The 18864-nt window shown below is 39.8% G+C and overlaps 1 protein-coding gene and 2 long non-coding RNA genes across 7 annotated transcripts in view; 1 reads left to right on the top strand and 2 right to left on the bottom strand.

Annotated features, from left to right (window-relative positions):
- The first annotated feature begins 779 nt into the window (after positions 1-779).
- Positions 780-9542, top strand: impdh2 (IMP (inosine 5'-monophosphate) dehydrogenase 2). Of its 2 annotated transcripts, XM_007577415.2 has the most exons (14): positions 795-1297; positions 2429-2477; positions 2734-2835; positions 2919-2993; positions 3361-3567; positions 4592-4679; positions 4767-4966; positions 5263-5353; positions 5626-5721; positions 6758-6901; positions 7238-7382; positions 8613-8756; positions 8913-8996; positions 9186-9542. In XM_007577415.2, exons 1-14 carry the CDS (start codon positions 1200-1202, stop codon positions 9205-9207), a joined length of 1545 nt encoding a protein of 514 aa, XP_007577477.1. In that variant the 5' UTR covers positions 795-1199; the 3' UTR covers positions 9208-9542. The 2 variants fall into 2 exon arrangements, with proteins under 2 accessions (XP_007577476.1, XP_007577477.1); XM_007577414.1 differs by having other exon boundaries at positions 780-1297; positions 4592-4966.
- On the bottom strand, positions 7437-8661 carry LOC107833743 (uncharacterized). The gene is made up of 2 exons (XR_001659509.1): positions 8575-8661; positions 7437-7530 (listed from the first exon to the last, which is right to left on the bottom strand). It is a non-coding gene; the product is annotated as an uncharacterized LOC107833743 (long non-coding RNA).
- A 1222-nt stretch (positions 9543-10764) lies between the features above and the next one.
- Positions 10765-18864, bottom strand: part of LOC103155658 (uncharacterized) — a 10867-nt gene continuing 2767 nt past the window's right edge. Inside the window, exons 2-5 of one of the 4 annotated variants that reach the window (XR_001659510.1) lie at positions 16562-16671; positions 16242-16382; positions 11682-11843; positions 10765-11225 (exon numbers count right to left, since the gene is read on the bottom strand). This is a non-coding gene — a long non-coding RNA (uncharacterized LOC103155658). The other 3 variants (XR_001659511.1, XR_001659512.1, XR_478063.2) reach the window with 3 other exon arrangements.

Below are 18864 nucleotides of genomic sequence, written 5' to 3'. Positions count from 1 at the left end.
ATGCTGGCCCCTCTTCACCGTGATCAGAGTCTTCCACAGAGTATTTAAAGTGTTGCCACTGTTTGGCTGTATGTGTGTGACTCAGACGTTAACAGATGAATGTGTGAATTATTACTCCCTCAAGTGGCTACGTCAAAAAACACCTCTGTTATATACCTCCTCCATGTCCACCAAGGGCTATCAGATTGGCCCTTGGTGGAGCCCTTGGCCCATTTTGTTGGTGGTGAGAAATGTTTTGCGCATCAGAAGGAAAAAAAAAAAAACAACTGTTTTGGTAAATGACTTAAACTCAGACAAAGGCTAGTTTTTACTTCTGCTTTTCTCTTTGTTTAGAATGTTTTATTCCATGAAAAGTTAACCTGCTATCAGATTGGCCTTTTTGTTCTCTGCCCCATGTATTAAAATGATCCAATGCACAGTGGTGCAGTTGATGGCTCTGTTGCCTTACAGTCCAAAAACGTGCTTGGTTTATCTACTGTCCTGAATTTAACTCTGTTGAACCCATTTGAATCTATGCAAAATTGTTCATTGACATGGTAAGACGAACTAAACTTATTGTGTTCGGCCCTCTGTTGCGGTACAGTCATGTTCTCTGAGAACAGCTAAAACACCATGTAAACCTGTTTTTCAACCTCAAATAAAGCAACAGAGCCCCCTACAGTCATTAAGCGGGACGTAGCCCCTCAAGGTGTGGTGCAAAAAGGTTAATTCCGAAATAATAATAATAATAATAATAATAATAATAATGAGATTAAAAAGCCAAAAAATTTTAACATTTATGTCCAAAAGTCATAAATGGTTGTAATGATAAAAATATTTTTGGTAATTCTTAAGAAAAAAAAAAAAGCCGAGGAGCGAATTACCCGGATGTGAACGTCAGTGTCGGAAACTGTCAGAAGCAGGCTGCACGTGTGGACTGAACATGAGCAGCAGGCCAGCGGAGAGGCCTGATGAAGGACAAGATCATTCTACACACTCCACGTTTTTGCTTGGTTTTAACCGTTACGCAGGACATTTAACCGCTGCTGGAGGAAGGTTCGGCCGTTAGCTTAACGGACGGAGCTCAACTCACGGCAAGAGGGAGGAAAGTTCTGGCTTCGTGTCGTTTCGAGCCGAGTTTTGTGTCCCTGCGGTTTCAGATTCTGCGCCCCCTCAATACCTGGGGTTTCTTAGTTTGGTTCTGTTTGGAGAGTTGGACCATGGCGGACTACCTGATCAGCGGGGAGACCAGTTACGTACCGGAGGACGGGCTGACGGGACAGCAGCTGTTCAACTGTGGAGACGGACTCACATACAAGTAAACACTAGATAAACACCAATAACTTGGGTTTAAATTTGACGTTGTTCGTATTTGAAACATGGGGATTTTTAACAAAACGTCATAGTTTAATGTTAAAGCAGGATTACTTGGTTAAAAATGCTTTATGCCTCCTGTGTTACAGGAGAATTCACTGTTGTTTGGTCTTGTATGAATGTCACCCCTTGTAAATTATTATTAGAAAGACCTTTAAAAGATGTCCGGGTGATCCTAAAAACGTTTTGAAATGCGATTATTTTCGTGTTTTTACAACTAGAACGAATATTTAATCTCATTATTGCTCTGTTACTGTAGCAGTTTGTTGTTGCTCAGACCACCCTGTGATGTAAAGATCCCCTGGGTGCAGAGCCATATTGCCCATGTGGAAAAACCGCCAGTGCTTGGCTTACCGGCTGACACTCGCTCTGTTTTCAGCTTTATTTCTTGTTTAACTGGTCCTCTTCTGAAATACTCTGAGGTGCTCAAGTATGAAATTCATGCCATAGCTTGAACTTGCTCAATGAAGTTTGTTTTATTATGTTTGCCAGTCTTAAAGATTGGCATAGTCTTTGAAGTGAAGGTTTCTTAATGGTCTGGAAATTGTAAAGCTCTGTGGAAGTGTGACTATATACACACATGCACTTATAACACTACTATCTCTAAATTTTATTCTTTATCCCATTATCCCTCAATCTTGCCAGTCTAACTATCCTTTCTTGTCATCCATTCTTCCAGCCGTCTGATTTAGATTCATATTTGAAGCCTGATCATTGAAGAAAAAAAAAACCACACACACACCAACAAAGGCATAAATTCAGAATAAACTAATGTAAATCTGAAAATGTAGCGATTTTGATGTGAAAAATGTATTGGAGCTCTGTGAACTTGGAACACCACAAACGGATCAAACTATTTAGTTTTAATTCTATTCAATTTGTATCTCCTATTTGTGTAAAGAGGCTGGGTATGTTCAAGCAGCCAGTGTTGGCTGTAAGTTTGGACGTTTTTAACTAACCGAGGTGTGTAAATGATTTAAAGTTTCTAAATCAGTTATCTCCAGTTTATGAGGATGAGTTTATGAAGCTCCTAGGATGGATCAATGTGTAACCAGCTATTCTCTCTCTCCTTCAGTGACTTCCTGATTTTACCTGGCTACATCGACTTTACGGCTGAACAAGTGGTGAGTGAATATGGACAAACATGCTGCAGCCTCTCCATTACGCTCCGACTGGAAATGATCGGATTGCACAAAGTCTGTATAATTTCAGATTAATTCTTGTTGGTTTTCCCCAAGTGTGACATTAAAAGAATGAACATGCGTGTGAGCCATGTTTCAGCGCTGTGAGACTTGAACTGAAGTGGCTAAGTTTAGCCCTGTTATCTGACACAGATTTGCAGGCTAAGCTGAAGTATTTCGATGTGCGTCTCTCGTTCAGGACCTGACATCAGCGCTCACCAAACAGATCACCATGAAGACGCCGTTCGTCTCGTCCCCGATGGACACAGTAACGGAGGCCAACATGGCCATCGCCATGGCGGTGAGCGATCTCGCAGAGACGCAGGGCTTTCTTTAGGACGCATTGACGCCCACTCACTCACTCGTATGTTATTTTTGTCTCAGTTAACGGGGGGCATCGGCTTCATCCACCACAACTGTACTCCAGAGTTCCAGGCGAATGAAGTTCGCAAAGTCAAGGTACTGATTGAAAGCGTCACCGTCTCTCTTTCTTCTTCTGCCGTTTCGGTGACACTTCTTCTTACGATGTAACGACTTCGTTTGATCTAAGATGTTTTCTTTGTTTTTATTCATCCATCCCCATTGTCATCATCTCACCGTCTTGATTTTGCATGTTTGTCCCACTTCCTGGGGAGGCAGTAATGTTGTCTGTTGATCCTTTTAGAGCAATTTTATTTTATTTTTTTCCCTCCGTGTTACTCGTCTCCCGGCTGTAGAACGTAGTCAGTGATTGCTTTATGTTCCCTGTGTTGCTCTCTCCGCTGCCCCCCTCCGATCCTTCCACATCTCAATTCCCGGTCTTCCCTCGCTTCCTCCCTCCCTCCAGCGGTACGAGCAGGGCTTCATCACAGACCCAGTGGTGATGAGCCCCCAAGAGCGAGTGCGGGACGTCTTCCAAGCCAAGGCGCGCCACGGCTTCTGTGGCATCCCCATTACAGACAACGGCAAGATGGGCGGCAAGCTGGTGGGGATCATCTCGTCCAGAGATATCGATTTCCTGAAAGAGGAGGACCACAACCTGCCACTAAGCGAGGTGAGGAATATTTACAAACTTAAAACATTTGTCAGGTTTCAACAAAGTTAAGTAGCTTTTGAAGTTTTAACCAAGTGCTCAAGATTAAATGTTTATTTTTTTACCTTCTGTTGGGCTCAGTATCTTTTTTAGGCAGTTTCGGGTTTAATCTTTTGTTGCCGTGTCTTGTTTGCTACAGCGCCTTGCTAAAGTATTCAGAGTCCTTTTGTCTCCTTACAAAAACTTTATTTGAAATGGATGTGATTAGGATTATAGCTAATGATTATTTTAGTGATCAGTTAATCTATAGATTACTCTGATGATTCATATTTAAATTGAGAAAAAATATGGCACATTCTACAGATTTCTTTTTTCATTTAACCACTTCATTCTGTATGGGATTACATGAGAAAAACATTAAAATATGCAAATAGACAAATAATTTAGCTCCTTTTTTTTAAATAGAAAAAAAAAATAACATTTTATTGCCTAAAATGCAGCAACGTAGAATTTCTTTATCACAGTTGAGAAGTGGGAGGGAAATAATGCAGATTTCTAAAAGTGACAAGTGGTAGCTTCCATTTGTAAGAAATAGAAAAAGTTTGGCTCTGCTCCATCAGATCAGTGTCTCAGAATCTATTGACGATTAGTGTCTCATTACACAAGCCGTTTTTTTTTCTGTTTTTTTTAAATGGAAAAAAAAAAAGAAATTCATTGAAATAAGATTTGTCGTTTTTCATATTCAATCAAAATCTTTGGCCAGATTTATAAATTGTTGCTTACATAAATTTTCTAATCTGACAAGATTTGTGCTTCTTTGTGAAGATTTGGGAAAATATTTCAGTCTCTATATGAGTGTAAAAGGTAGAGATGAGTTCTACAACAAGCCATCTGAATATAAATGTAGGACACATTGTTTCTGATTTGTCTCTCTGATTTGCTTTATGCATTTAATATCACAAAAAATACTTTGGGTTTGTGCAGTAAAATATTATTATGAGCTGAATGAGTAATAACGAGTGTGCTGTTCTTACCAATATGGCAGGTGATGACTAAGGAGGAGGATTTAGTAGTTGCTCCAGCTGGAGTGACGTTGAAAGAAGCCAATGAAATCCTCCAGAGGAGCAAGAAAGGTGGAGGAAAAAAAAACAAAAAACATTTTGCTTCTTTTAAATGCAGCCAAAGTGAAACTCGGTGTGTTCACCTGGTTCCTGCTGCAGGTAAACTTCCCATCGTGAATTCGGAGGGCTCCCTGGTGGCCATCATCGCGCGTACAGACTTGAAGAAGAACCGGGACTTCCCTCTGGCCTCCAAAGACTCCCGGAAGCAGCTGCTGTGTGGCGCCGCCATCGGAACCCACAATGACGACAAGTACAGACTGGACCTGCTGGTGCAGAGCGGCGTGGACGTGGTCGTGCTGGTGAGCACTTCTGCCTTTGCTGGTCGTCTGCTGGGGCGAGGAGGAAGACCGTGTTTAGAGGCTCCAGAGATTATACCTTTATTCCCTCTGTCCTCTTTCTTCCATGTTTTCTACTTTGCTTTCATTTGTCCTTAACTTGCACCTTTCCTTCTTTCTTCTGTCCCTCTCTAGTTTTTCATACTTCAGATTATTCATTGCATCAATCCTTGTGCCTCCTACCTCTTTTATGTCTTTGCTTTTCTTCTTCCTTCTTTGTCATCCGTTCCCTTCTTCCTCTTTTTTTTATCCTCCCACAGGACTCGTCTCAGGGCAACTCCATCTTCCAGATCAACATGATCAAATACATTAAAGAAAAGTACCCCGACTTACAAGTCATTGGAGGCAATGGTAACCACACAGATTAATTTCTACTTCTGAAATGTTAAAGTGTGCTTGACCAACTCTACTGATCTCTGCTTCCCAAGTGAAAGTTTGGAAATATTGTTCTGGAGGCCATTTATTCTCTAAAAGCAAAAAATGTGATAGAAGAAGCATATATCGTATTTTTCTTTGACAGGGAACATATGTAAAATTTCAGTGAAAAATCTTTTAAATTCTCTTGGGTTCTGAGGTTCTGGCTGAGTTCTAACTGGTCCTCTGTCGCCCCCTGTCTGTGGCAGTGGTGACTGCAGCTCAGGCCAAGAACCTCATTGATGCAGGCGTGGATGCCCTGAGAGTGGGGATGGGCAGCGGCTCCATCTGCATCACACAGGAAGGTGAGGAACACACAGAAACGTGGCCAAACTCAGGAAACGCACAGCTCCGCTCATTCCACTCTCATCTTTCTGTTTGATCCTGATGTTTCAGTTCAGTTTGTTTGGGTAAAAAATAGTGTTAGAATCTGCAAGTTTGTAACAAGAACAATCATGCTACATCCCAGATTGATGTGAAATACCTCTAGTTATGCAGCAGGATACCAAAAGTTGAAAGTATGTTGAGGACAGCTGAAACTAAAGCTTCATCCTTTGATTCCTGAGTATTTGGCAGGAATACTCAGGAATAAACAGGAAGATGAATGCAAATAAAGACTTTTTTCTTAAAGTTTTGAGCAGCAGTTTGATCACTTTCATGAATGCATATAAGGAGAGCAAAGATGTTCCTCTTAACAATGATTTCCTGGACTTTTTCAATCAAATATTTTATGGTGAGTAAATGAAAGGAGGAGCCCTTTCCTTTTTAGCTTTTTTTGCTAATGCCTTTCATGCATGCTGGAGGAAGTTCCAATGAGTGGAAATTGTGTCATCCTGACATTACGCACCATAAAATCAGGTTAGAACGTGAATAACTTTACTACTGAATGTCCTTGTTCCTGTTTCTTAACTCTGATTGGTCGGTTTCAGAAACCTATCAGCCGACCGTATTCAGCTTTATGCTGGCAGATGAGTAATACAGAGTTTTGGACATGGTTAGATATTTTTGTGCTGATGTGGCAGCTTTAACTTCCTCATTTTCACATGTAGCAAACGCGAAAAAGCACATTATCAGCTTGTGTTTTCACTCTTGTATTCTTTTATCACTTCCTGCATTTAGAACACGACATGCACTTTATTTCATTTTCTTTTAAATCAAATGAGCTTACGTGAATTCTGTATGTTTTACTTTGGTAGATCTGTAAAAGCAGAAAAGAACAAAAACCAGACTTTAAACAGATCATGTGAAGAGCACAGCTCTAAAGCCCAGTCACCAGACTAGAGTTAAACTTTTAGTCTTCCTTGGCTGTCCACGGTAACTCCTTTGTCTCCGTTTTCTCAGTGCTGGCGTGCGGCAGACCCCAGGCCACGGCAGTTTATAAAGTTTCCGAGTACGCCAGACGTTTCTGTGTGCCCGTCATCGCTGACGGTGGCATCCAGACTGTTGGGCACATCGCCAAAGCCCTGGCTCTGGGAGCATCAACAGGTGAGAATGACGGTGGAAATGCGCTTGGAAATAAAAAGTTTTACACACGACGCAACATACGTCAATTTAAGTGTGCGTGTGTACCTGTAGCAATAGACGGAAATGTGAAAATCTGCAGTTAGAAGGTGTGCACCTTATGTTTCGAGATTTTTTTTTAGAAGTAAGTTGAATCCTTTTTATTTGGTTCATAGAGTTATATAGTTTTCAGATGGTGAACCACGGTCAGGCAACACACCATTGTATCTTGAGTGACCTTGTTGTATATTCTAAATAGATTTGCACCAGAAACTGCTTCGTGTGAAACATTTTTGTGTGTGTGTGTGTGTGTGTGCGCAGTGATGATGGGTTCTCTGCTGGCTGCCACCAGCGAAGCTCCTGGTGAATATTTCTTTTCCGACGGGATCCGGTTGAAGAAATACCGCGGCATGGGCTCTCTGGACGCCATGGACAAAAACCTCGGCTCCCAGAACAGATACTTCAGGTACATAATCCACACAACGTCCTGCTGCCACATTATTCTGCTTTTTTTTTTTCTTTTTTTTTTTACTCCCCCAGCTTTCGTCACATCTTCCTCATTTCATTCTCAGTGGTATCTAGACAGCGTCTTGTGGCACAGACTGATGAGCCTGCTAGAAAAGAGTGGCAGATATTTCAGGAAATGTCTTCATGCAGTGATTTTTTTTTTTCCCCACAGGAACTTCATAAAAACCAAAGTCCAGCAAGGAGGAGTTCTGCACTTGATCTTAATACAGTCATGACTACATGAAAGCACATCCTCTTTCAATTAGGAGGCTTTACAGACAAGAAAAAAAAATCTGTTCTAGAGTCTGAAAAGACAAAACCAAAACAGAAAAGATGTGCATGAAAAGTTTAACTCCACCTTTCCAAGCAATCGGTGGTGCCCATTAATCTGGGAGGGGTTCTAAGGGTATCCCCAATAATCATTCTGCAGTCCCACTGCAACAAATTTCTGAAGGCCATATAGAAAAATAAACTCACAGTCAAGAGAGGTAGTTGAAGAGTGAAAACATTGGACTGCAGCCAGTTTTCTGACAATGTGAAGCAGTGCTATGCTCAGGGAATTTGCAAAAAGACGAAATAAATGTGGAATTAAAGACCAACAAAGAGATTTTTGGATATAATACATATCAGAAGACTTTCTGTACCAGCTGTATGCATGGCGGTGGAGTGTTGATGATTTGGGCTTGTGTTGTATCCAAAGGACCTAAACCTCTTGCTGTCATTGAATCAACCATGAACACAACCAAAACACAAATATGACACCATTTGTCCAACGGAACGGCTCAAAAAGAAAGGAGTCAAGGTGTCGCAAAGGCCTAGTTAAAGTCCAAACTTCAACCTGATTGTAAATGCCGGTGCGGCAGCGTAAAGCTGAGTAGGAAGAAATGAAAGCAAAACTCTTCTTGACACAACTCTTTGTTGTTGCTGTTAAATGTGGTTCATAATTTATTGGCTCAAATATGTTTTGTGTTGTAAACATGATATGGTGACGTGAGCTACTGGAGGTCAGGTCAGTGTTATTGTTCTCATCATGTAAAGCCCTTTAAGTTAATTCGGTGTATCCTGACTGACCTGAAATCAGATTTAAGAAATGAATGAAGATTACTGACATTTACCCAAGTTAAGCAGGTCTGACCCCCTGCTAGACTGACCTAACCAACTCTCCACTTTTCCATCTCTTCCTTCACAGCGAGAGCGACAACATTAAAGTTGCTCAAGGCGTTTCTGGAGCCGTGCAGGACAAAGGCTCCATCCACAAGTTTGTCCCCTACCTACTGGCCGGCACTCAGCACTCCTGTCAAGACATCGGCGCCAAAAGCCTCACCCAGCTCAGGTAAGGCTGCGCCGACGCCATCAAAGTGTCGCTCATCTGTACCCCTCATATCACCCGGGTCAAATAGGTGCAGACGAGCTTGGAGACGGTTTGTTGAGCCGTTATCGTCCCATCAACATCTGGTGGCGTAACGGTTCGGTTTTTATTACCTTCTAGAGCCCTGATGTACTCTGGAGAGCTGAAATTTGAAAAGAGAACATCATCAGCTCAGATAGAGGGCGGAGTCCACAGTCTGCACAGGTATATAAAACACACACAAACTGGTACTTTCCACTCTGCTTTTACTCGGTTTCACATTCCATTGTCCTAATGATCTGCTAGTTTCATGTCTTCACCACAATCACACAAGCCTTCTGTTCGACTTCCTCTTGGTGCCTCAGTTTGGACGCTGAACGAGTCGTGTGATCTCTCCCTCTGACTTTCCCACAGTTACGAAAAACGTCTGTTTTGAGGGGAGCGGAGCGTTCAGCTGGAGATTCAGTCCAGCGGATGACACTACAACCGCTTCCAAGACCTGCGTCGAATCCTGCAGCCAACTTCAGATTACACTAAATCACTGCTCTTCCAGAGATCCATTAGTCTTCCTTTCAGTGTCATCTATGCATTGTAGAGGTGTGTGTGTGTGTGTGTATAATGGAGAATGTTGAGAAATTAGCTTTTATTAATAGGTGCATGTATGAGTTGAATGAGGAGGAAAGTTCACTCCTATTGTGATGAGATTATCTCCATGTTTGTCCATTTTAAAGCAAAAAATCCCCAAACGATTAAAGGCCTCATTGTTTTTCACACTTGTCTGTTTTTGTTGTCTAGAAGATTAAAGTCAAAATTCAGAAAGAACTTTTATTCCTCAACTAGTAGAAACATATGCAAGTCAGTCTGCATATAATTAAACAAGCTTAAGTTTGCGTCTAAGAATATACCTCACCTACCTTTGACGTATTTAACCTTTCATGCATGAATTATGATCATTTGTCAGGATTTTTTTCCAATTTGTTTTTGATTTTCTTAAGGCATAAAAAAAGGTAGGAAAATTTGTACATTTTTATTTAGATCAATTGTAATTTTCTCCAAATACAAAGTTATTTGAAAAATGCATCAGTATTGTTCTTTAGGGGTTATCCGACATCGATTTTTTTTTTTTTTTACCTGCAAGAGTCGTCTACAGTGGAAGGAGGGACCGAGTCGGTTGGCATGCTTTTTTTTTTTTTTTTGTCTGTCGGCCATATTGGATTTAGTGTATTTTATGATGCATTAGTGTCCACTTCAGTGGTCTGTGTGCTTTTATAACATAAAAATCCACAAGAAGCACAAGAAAATGGCTTTTAGATAGCTGTCCACTGTGGTGACCACTATGCATGAAAGGGTTAAGAGTGAAGAGGCAGTTTATCAGCAGGTTAGGGTTACCAGGGTCTCATTACCTGGAGGGGGGGCTCGTATCCCATGAGGACTTGCTACAGCTTGTAGTGAGAAACCGAGTCTGCAAGGGACAAAAGGATTCAGCAGAGGGCATGTGGTGAACTGCTGGCCTTAACTTTGCTTGTAATGAAAGTGAGGATATATTTTAATCTAAGAAGGGAAGAAACAACTTAGTATCACCTAAACCAGAACTCTGCAACCTTTACAGTCCAAAGAGCCATTTTTTATCCTCAATGCAGCCAAAAATCCTCATTTAGAGACGTACATTAAGACATTTTATTTTTAAATACCTACTGTAGGAAATTTGTCATTTTTAAAGAGCCAACATTTTAATTATATTAAGTTTTAATAAAATAAAAACAAACTTGGAAGAAGATGGAAACATTGTTTTCCTATAGGAAGTTACTTGTGGAAGATGTAAAAGAACGTTTCCAACTTAATGACAAGAACAATGTTTTAGCAAATGCAAAACCGCCATCTTGTTTTTATATCTATATTTAAAAATTGTTTTTTAAAACAATCTTAGCCTCAGACTACAGATGCTCTTTACTGCAAATCATCCAAACTTCATGGAGAGTAAACCTACAGCACCTTGCAGGGAAGTAAAGATGTCCTTTATTATCCATCGACACAAAGCTCCCTTTACTCTGATGCGTCTAAATAACCTCCATTGGAACAAACTGCCTTCTGGGGTCACCTAAACAGAGTCTGGCTGTGTGTGTGTTTTAATGTCTCCTCTCTGATTTAGCTGTTCTGTGATGAAGGCCTCAGGTTTGTTCATCATGAAGACCAAGAAACACGGCAGACAGAACAAGGACAAAGATGTGGAGACGGTTACTTCATGGTTGGGTCAGAAAACTGTACCCCAAGCTTTGAGATCTGTTCATTTCTTCAGCATGGACAGTGGAGCTGCTTGGTCAGAAAGGATGGGGGTTCTGCTGTAGAAAGTTGGGTGGAGGTTCAGGAACTCTTAAGCGTACAGCCATTTGGCACAATGCAGTGGTTTAGAACAAAGCATCATCACATGTTGGACAATCCAAACAAAGACCAGACCTAAAACACATCGACAATCAGTCAGATCAGTTTTTATTTGTATTGTCCCAAAAATACATTTATGTGAAAACTTTAAATATTACATAATTTTAAATAGGTGCTCTTCAATTCCAATACATTTTGGCAGTTTGTTAATTTTACACTCTACCACAGCCACCGAGGGCATTCACGATCTTGAACTAACCTGAAATGAAAATGTTTTCATCAGAAAATCCACACACAAAAAAAAAATGTTCTGTTTGTAACATGACAAAATGTGGAAAGGTTGAAACAACCATACTTCTTATGGGAAAACTATTTTATATTTATTCAAGTCAAAAATTAAAACTAAATAAATAAATAATGCACACGTTTCTTTACTGCTAAACCTCTAACAAACATCTGGTCCAAAGCACATCATTAATGAGTTGCATTGAACCAAAGAGGAAGCAAACAGCTCGTCTCCTCCCGTCTCACCTCCACCTTCCTCCTCCAGGTCTCCAGAGAGGATCAGATGCTCCTCTGAATCCTCCGGACTTTCCAGGCTGAAACCCAGACGGACCTGATGGGAGTCGTCCCCGTCACGCTCTGTTGGCCACACCTGTCTCACATCATCCATCATGAGGCGCTCAGATGTTTCTAATTAGACAGAGAAGAAGAGTACATCCACAGACCTCCATTAGCCTGGCAGAAAGATGAGCTTTTCCCACGAGAACTAAAAAAAAACAACAAACAAAAAAAAAAAACGGCGGCTCATGAAAGCTTACCACAGCCAGATGCTAGCTGTGCTACAGTCACCTGCGTTTACTGTCACAACCAGAGTTTCACTAACAACATCATTGCTAATGTCCCGTCAATGAACTTATAAAATGTTCATTTTTTCTTGCTTAAAATACAAATTTCTATTCCCTACAAAACACAACCTGTATTGACAGTTAATGTTGGACGTTACTCACTTAACACAGTGCAAGCTTCTTATTTGAATGCATCCAACCAGGGATATGAATAATTGCTCATCTGTAACAAATCCATGATGAATCCAATCTAAACCAGTACAAGAAATGAGCAAAACGCATGAAATTATTGAATTATCTGATAGGAGACTGAAAACTCAGTGGGTGTATTTTTTATATTTTGACAGGTCAGAATATTTTATTGAAATTTAGGCAAGAAAGGGTAGCTGAAGAGTTCTTCTGCATGTTTTATTAAATATCTTCTGTTTTAGAATATCTAAAACAGAACTTTATTATTATATTTTTAAATGGCTTGTGCATCTTCCATTTTTTTTTTTTTTTGAAAACGACTCACTGCTGGCTAAAAAACATGTTTTATTCCCTTAGTAAAAGTTACACCATGTGGTTCTAAAATCTGAAAAATGGAAATATTTTAGTTTAATTTCTTTAGCTTTTATAATGAAACATTTAAGTATTTAGAACTTTTACACTTTCACCTAAAAGTAGCTTATTATTTCTATTTGCTAAATGCCAGAAAACTTAGCGTGAACTAGATTTTTTTTTTTTTGCAACTTTCCTTGAATTCAAATGGTTACATACATTTGGTCAGTATCAGGAATAACTGAACTTTAAAATGTATGATTTGGGTCAAGCCCAAATGGACAGTGACCCTAAGCAGACAGACAGAATGGTTATAATGTGGGTTAAGCACAACAAAGTGGCTGTTTTACTACAAAGCCCCAATCTCAGTTTTATGGAGAAATTCTGTGGGAAGATCTGAAACGGCGAGTGAAGCGGCTATCAAAATGGTTTGTGGAAGAAAACCCAAAAGTCAGACGGCTTAAAGTACAGTTATCCCTGATACTGAAACTTTTGAATTTGAGGGAAATTTACAAAAAAAAAAAGTCTAAACATTTTCTAAGTTCTATGGACTTTAGCAAATATAAATCATTTGGTTAATTTTAAATAAGCTAGACACAATAAATGTTTGGTTTGATTTAACTTCAGAGTGAGAAAACAAATGTCTTTTTATTCAGTGAATATAAATATTTGGTTTCAACTGTAGGCCAAAACGTTTTTTATCTCCTTAAACTGCACTTGATAAAATAAGGCCTACCAGCCATTGAGCTTATTTTAGGATGATGGATTGAACAGTGCTGTCACATGTTAAAATGTTGCAATATTGTTCTACAGCCTAAACCTGCTTTGTTTTAACTTCTCCACAACTTTCTCCCTGACCTGTCTGCTACATTCTTTGGTCTTCATGTTTTTTTTTTTCTTCCTCCAATACAGCAGAGGCCTTCATAGAAAAGCTGAACTCTGTTATTTATATGAACTAAGGCAATTATTTACGCTGGATTTTATTCATTCATTCGCTTTCACAACTCTGCGTTATTTTGCATAATCCATCACATAAAATCCCATTAAAATACATCGAAGGTTGCGATTAGTTTGCACAAAGTTAAAAAGTTCAAAGGGGTTGAATACTTATGCAGGTTTCTGTATTTTAATGGGACCTGTTCAAGTCAAAAATGGATTTTACCGTTTTGGTATGAAAATATTTCCTAACTCTATCTGAAGATGCACATCCTTCTGTTTAAAAACAAAGAAAACATTTAATATGGAGTATTACCAACAATCAATAGAGAATAATAAGAGAATAGAGAATAACAGAGACAGAAAAAAAAAAAAAAAAAAACTGTCCGCCCAGAGGCAGAAGGGAGAGGAGGCAGGGAGTTAGTGGACAAAGGAAGGAAAGGAGGAGTTTGGTCCGCTCAGGAGAAGTGAAAGTGAAATGAATCTCTGGAGTATTTAAAGAGGAAGTTTGGACTAACAGAGCTGTTGGCAGGCAGCGCTGCGCTGCGGAGGACGACCTGCTGCTCCGAGACGATGGTGAGCTCAACAACATTTCCTACTCTTCACACTCATTTATCCACGCACAAGCCCATGCAGGCGGCTGCTTCTTTGTTTTCACTTTGATTTTATTCATTTGGCTCTCTCTCTCTCTCTCTCTCTCTCTCTCTCAAAGCCAGTCCGCCCTCTTCTTTTATTCTTCCGTTTGACACTCATGTAATATTTCACCTCACTTTTCTAATATTGGATCACTTCACTGCTTTAGCAGGCGGTTAAAATGAACATTTCAGAGGCACAAAAGTGAAAATGTTTCAGGCTGTGAAGGATTGCAGTGCAGCTGTCAAACTGAAAGTATGTTTAGGACGGTTCTCTTAGGTGTTTGGGTCACTTTCTGTCAGTCAGTTTTCAGCCTTATTTAAGCTGCGTTGTGTATTTAGGCTACAAGAAGCTTCAAGTCAGGGGTAAATCAGGCATTTAAATCTCTTTCAGTCGTCTCCTCCTTTATCACCTCATCAGCCCTTCCTCGTCAGACTGACCTCTTGTACAACCCCTTTCCTGCGTCTCCCCCACCCCCGCCCCATTTGTCTTACAAAAGATAATACACAACAGGTTTTTCAAGACGGAGCGCTAAATAACAGCAAAGTGATACAGAGGGAGATAAGCTATCATGCAACACAACATTAAAAAAAGACATACAACTTCCCTGCTGGACTTCCAGACTGGTTTTTAAATATGCAGCCCCCCCCCCTTCTTCTTCTTTCTAATTCAGATAAAAATTGTTTTCATTCTTTGCCTCCACTGTCAGAGACGCTGTTAGGCTGCGACAGACGCATCAGAGGCATCTTGGTGCCGCTCCTTCTCGTGCACGACACAAACTTCAAGGAGGAGTCACAGCTTTGGTATTTTCTGTAGATCGATCTAATCTGGCTGCTAAATCTGCAGGTCGTTTCTTGGAAATATGTAAAATGTTAAAAAAAATAAATAAATAAAATGCGTCCGAACCACAAGAATCGCAAAAGTATATATTCACTTTTTCTTGTAAATAGAAAAAGAAAACATTCAGAAGAAATGTAGGAAATTTCACAGCAGGTTTGATCTTGAAGAGCATTTCAGCTTCAGTCATAAGGAAACCAAGATTATTATCATCATTACTATTATTTTAGAAATTTAACAGTTCTGATTAGATTCTAGCTTTGTGGTTTAACTCGAGTATCTCTGAGTTCAGGCTGAATTAGAGCGATCACTCTCTCATACACAGAATTTGAGCTTTATCAAAACAAAACTGAAACTCTTTAAGGTGCCAACAAAGTTTTACAACCATCTACGGTGCAATGTGCTCTGTTAAATACAGCTTTACAGCAGGCTCAATACTTTTCATACCCAATAATGCATCAAGTTCCACTCTGATTACTGTAAAAAAGACAATTACTTCCAGATCACGTGTGACTGAGTCACACCGGCATAATAAAAATGTTGAGCAGAAGTTACTTTACCATTGCTGCCACATTATTTCGCAGTAGTTTTTTTGTCAGAGTGGAAAGAAGAGTCAGTTCCTATTTTCAAACCAGTTTCTGCAACAATTTACAAAACAAAAGAAAGTTTTGTGTGGAGTTCAAAACTGATTTCGGGGAAGATTTTTACTTACATCTTGTTTTTTTTTTTTTCCTCTACAGTGCTACAATATGAAGTAGAAAACTCAAGAAGAAAAAAAAAAAGCATTTATTTATTTTTTTTTTTTTCTCTGTTTCTAACATAGTTTTGCTTTTCTAGCTGACCGGACACAAATCCACCCTTGCAACCCGTTTTCTCCTTTTGTGGGTGGGATTGTAACGGAACCCATAATGCAGCTGTGATTCTGAGGCCCAGCTGGTTATGGGGTCCGTTTCCATCCCACGGCGCACAATACACCCCGAGGAGACGCGCCCACCAGGAGAACCTCTGCAGCGAGACGAACGACTGCGTCCTCCTTTTACATCCACTGTAAGGTGACAGAATCGGTGGCACAATTTGTCACACTGCCAATCTTTATTGCTCACTAGCAAGCAGTGAAAACAAGTCTTAAAAAAAAAAAAAAAAAAAAAAAAAAAAAAAAAAAAAAAAAGAGAACAGAACAGTGTAAAAACAACACAGTAGAAACGACAGGCAGCTACTCCCCGCCGCCTCCATTTTATGTTTAGCTTCAGTTTGACTTTGAAACAGAACGAAGTGAAACTAAAACCAGCAGGGCTACCTGCGCATAAAGGTTTCTCGGTTTGCCTTCACGGTCCGATGATGGTGTTGTTCCTCAATGACACGTTTTCTCCCGGATTGCTGGTAAGCTTGAATGCAACCGGGAATTTCGTGTCAGCCAAGAATGACATCCGTGTCAACACTTCAAAAAACAAAACAAAAAAACTGTAGCCATTTGTAGAAGGAGTCCATCTGTTAAAATGTGTTAAAAGTCTTAATAAATGTTGTGTTTTTAATATATGGATGTGTGTATTTTTGTTGAATAAGTCACTTTAATTTAGCTTTAGAACAAACTGAGTTTCTCCACCTGTCAATACAAACCTTTACATTGATGTCAGTGAGAAGTGAATAAATTTCCTTCAACACAAAGAAAGGAGCGTCTCTGGCCTCTGGAACGAGCAGCGTGCGTACAGGCAGCTCAGGAGCTGTTGCTGTAATAAATATTTCATATTTATCCATTCATCCTGATCTGTATCAGAGCAGATGGTCATGTTAAAACAGTAGCTAGAAATGCAGGAGGCCATAAAAATGATCAAATAGTTCATTTTCTACTTTGATCCATTTTCTCTGAAATTATTACTCCATCCTTCGCCAATTAAAGGGGTTTATTTTTCTGAGATAATAAAACTGGTTGTCTGCTTTCAGTTTGAATGCATGCCTAAATATACAGAGACCATAATAGAAACTTAAAACACTAATTTTGACGTGTGTGGCGGGCCTCAGAGTCGTAAAGGCTGGCTTTTGAAATGTTGCAACATTTTCATAGCCGCTCGTTCAGGAAGCAGATTTCTCTTCTCGCTACTTGAAAATCAATCTACAGAGATCCTGGGTGTTCTTATGTTGCATGTCATTCGTGCTGATGAACATTTAAATTCTTAATCTAAAAGAGTGCACTCTAGCTACGGTATAGTCTGAACTAAAAACAGAAATCAGCATGTGCCCATAAAACTCTGATCAGCTCAACGCATTTTGTAAATGTGACATTTTAGGAGATGCAACACTGACACACACACAAAAAATAAAAATGTCAACATACTGACCTCTAAGTGAAACAAATTTTTACTGCAATGCGTATTTTTCTACCGGTATCATATCTCAGCCTCTTGTAACAGGATTCTGATTTCCTCCCAACCATTGAAACCACCCATGTTTCCATTTGAGGTTTTCTATGGTTTTGAGCGGTTTTTAGTATTAAATTAATGGAAAGCCTACTTTGGCTTCTTCAAGCAGCAGGCCCCATCAGTGGTTTAATTATTTTTAATACAACATGGATTTGAAGAGAAAAGGTTGAAGCTTTGCTCTAGCATCTTTTTCAGTCATGGAAACCACATTAAAAGAGCAGCAATAAAAAATAAAAAAATCTGCAGCCATAGTGCAAACATGATCTATTTTGAACCAGAATGAGTACCTCTTACAGTTTCTAGGTATCAGTAGTCACAACTTTTTTTAATTGCTTTTTGTAAGATAAGACCAGTGAGAGCTTAGGCCGCTGTCAGAGGTTTTAAATACCCCCAATAAATCCTATGGAGCCAAAGTCGCTCACACAGAAAGAATCCCTCAAAGGTCTGTGGAGGATGAAGGTGAAGGAAACCTGGAGAGTACTCTTTGAATGGGTTTGAGGTTCCTTTCTTGGTTTTCTCAACTTATCTTTTAGCTCATAGATGTCAGCTGTCTAATGAGGTTGTTCTCGTGGTTCATTAACAGCTGCGGTCGAGCAGCTTCCTGCACCTGCATGGCAGTGTCCAACTCTCTGAACTGTGCCTCAGTTGCAGCCACTTAACTTAGAAATTTGCTGCATCACTCGTGTTGTTTTTTTAATGGAACTGAAAATGTAAAAGGACAGTAGCCACTCAAAATGAAAGCCATCGTCCACTTTCGGCCTCAGCTGTCTACTGTTATATAATCAGAGCCATCTTCAGGAGCTACAAATCTGGGCCTAGGCCTCTTTTTCTCGCCTTGGTCTGATGCGCAGCAGCGATGGACTGATGCTGTACTTTAAAGCTGTCAACGGGGGACAGTGACAGAGCTGAAGCAAAGAGTGGGTGTGAAGACAGAGTGATGCAAGAAAAAAAAAGTGCACAACCAGCAGCACTGTCACCCCACTGCTTGTAATGCCTGGTTTATGTGTGTATGCAGGAGTTGTTGCAGGTTACTGATGAAACATTTTTAGTTTTTAATTAGTTTTCTATAAAAAATACATTTGGGGTTTTAATTATGCAAGCCCTTACCTAACTTTCACATAAATGTCTGAAATGTGTCATCCTGTCTGTGGTGAATCTGTATCACACTGAAATTGAAATAAACTTTCAATGATACTACTTTTATGAGATGGACCTGTATCTAAAGAATCTAAAAATCTATATCACATTGATTTTCTTGGAGTTCTCCTGATGCCTTGGCCATAAAAAGACCCGATGTTATGCGAGATGTTCAACATTCTGCCTAATTAATCCATGTAAATCCAAACATTTAAAATTATGATCAACTATTAAAACATCTTCAGGTCTTTAAAAAAAAATAAAGCCAGGTAGTTGAACCTGTTCATAAATAGGTGTCTTCAATGTTTTTTTCAGGTCATAATCCTGTTGCTTATGCAAGGTGACCCCCGCTACCCTCACCAAGCT

Source organism: Poecilia formosa, unplaced genomic scaffold, assembly GCF_000485575.1.
Source record: "Poecilia formosa unplaced genomic scaffold, Poecilia_formosa-5.1.2 Scaffold440, whole genome shotgun sequence".
Lineage (NCBI taxonomy): Eukaryota > Metazoa > Chordata > Actinopteri > Cyprinodontiformes > Poeciliidae > Poecilia > Poecilia formosa.
This window is presented reverse-complemented; position numbering and strand designations above follow the sequence as displayed.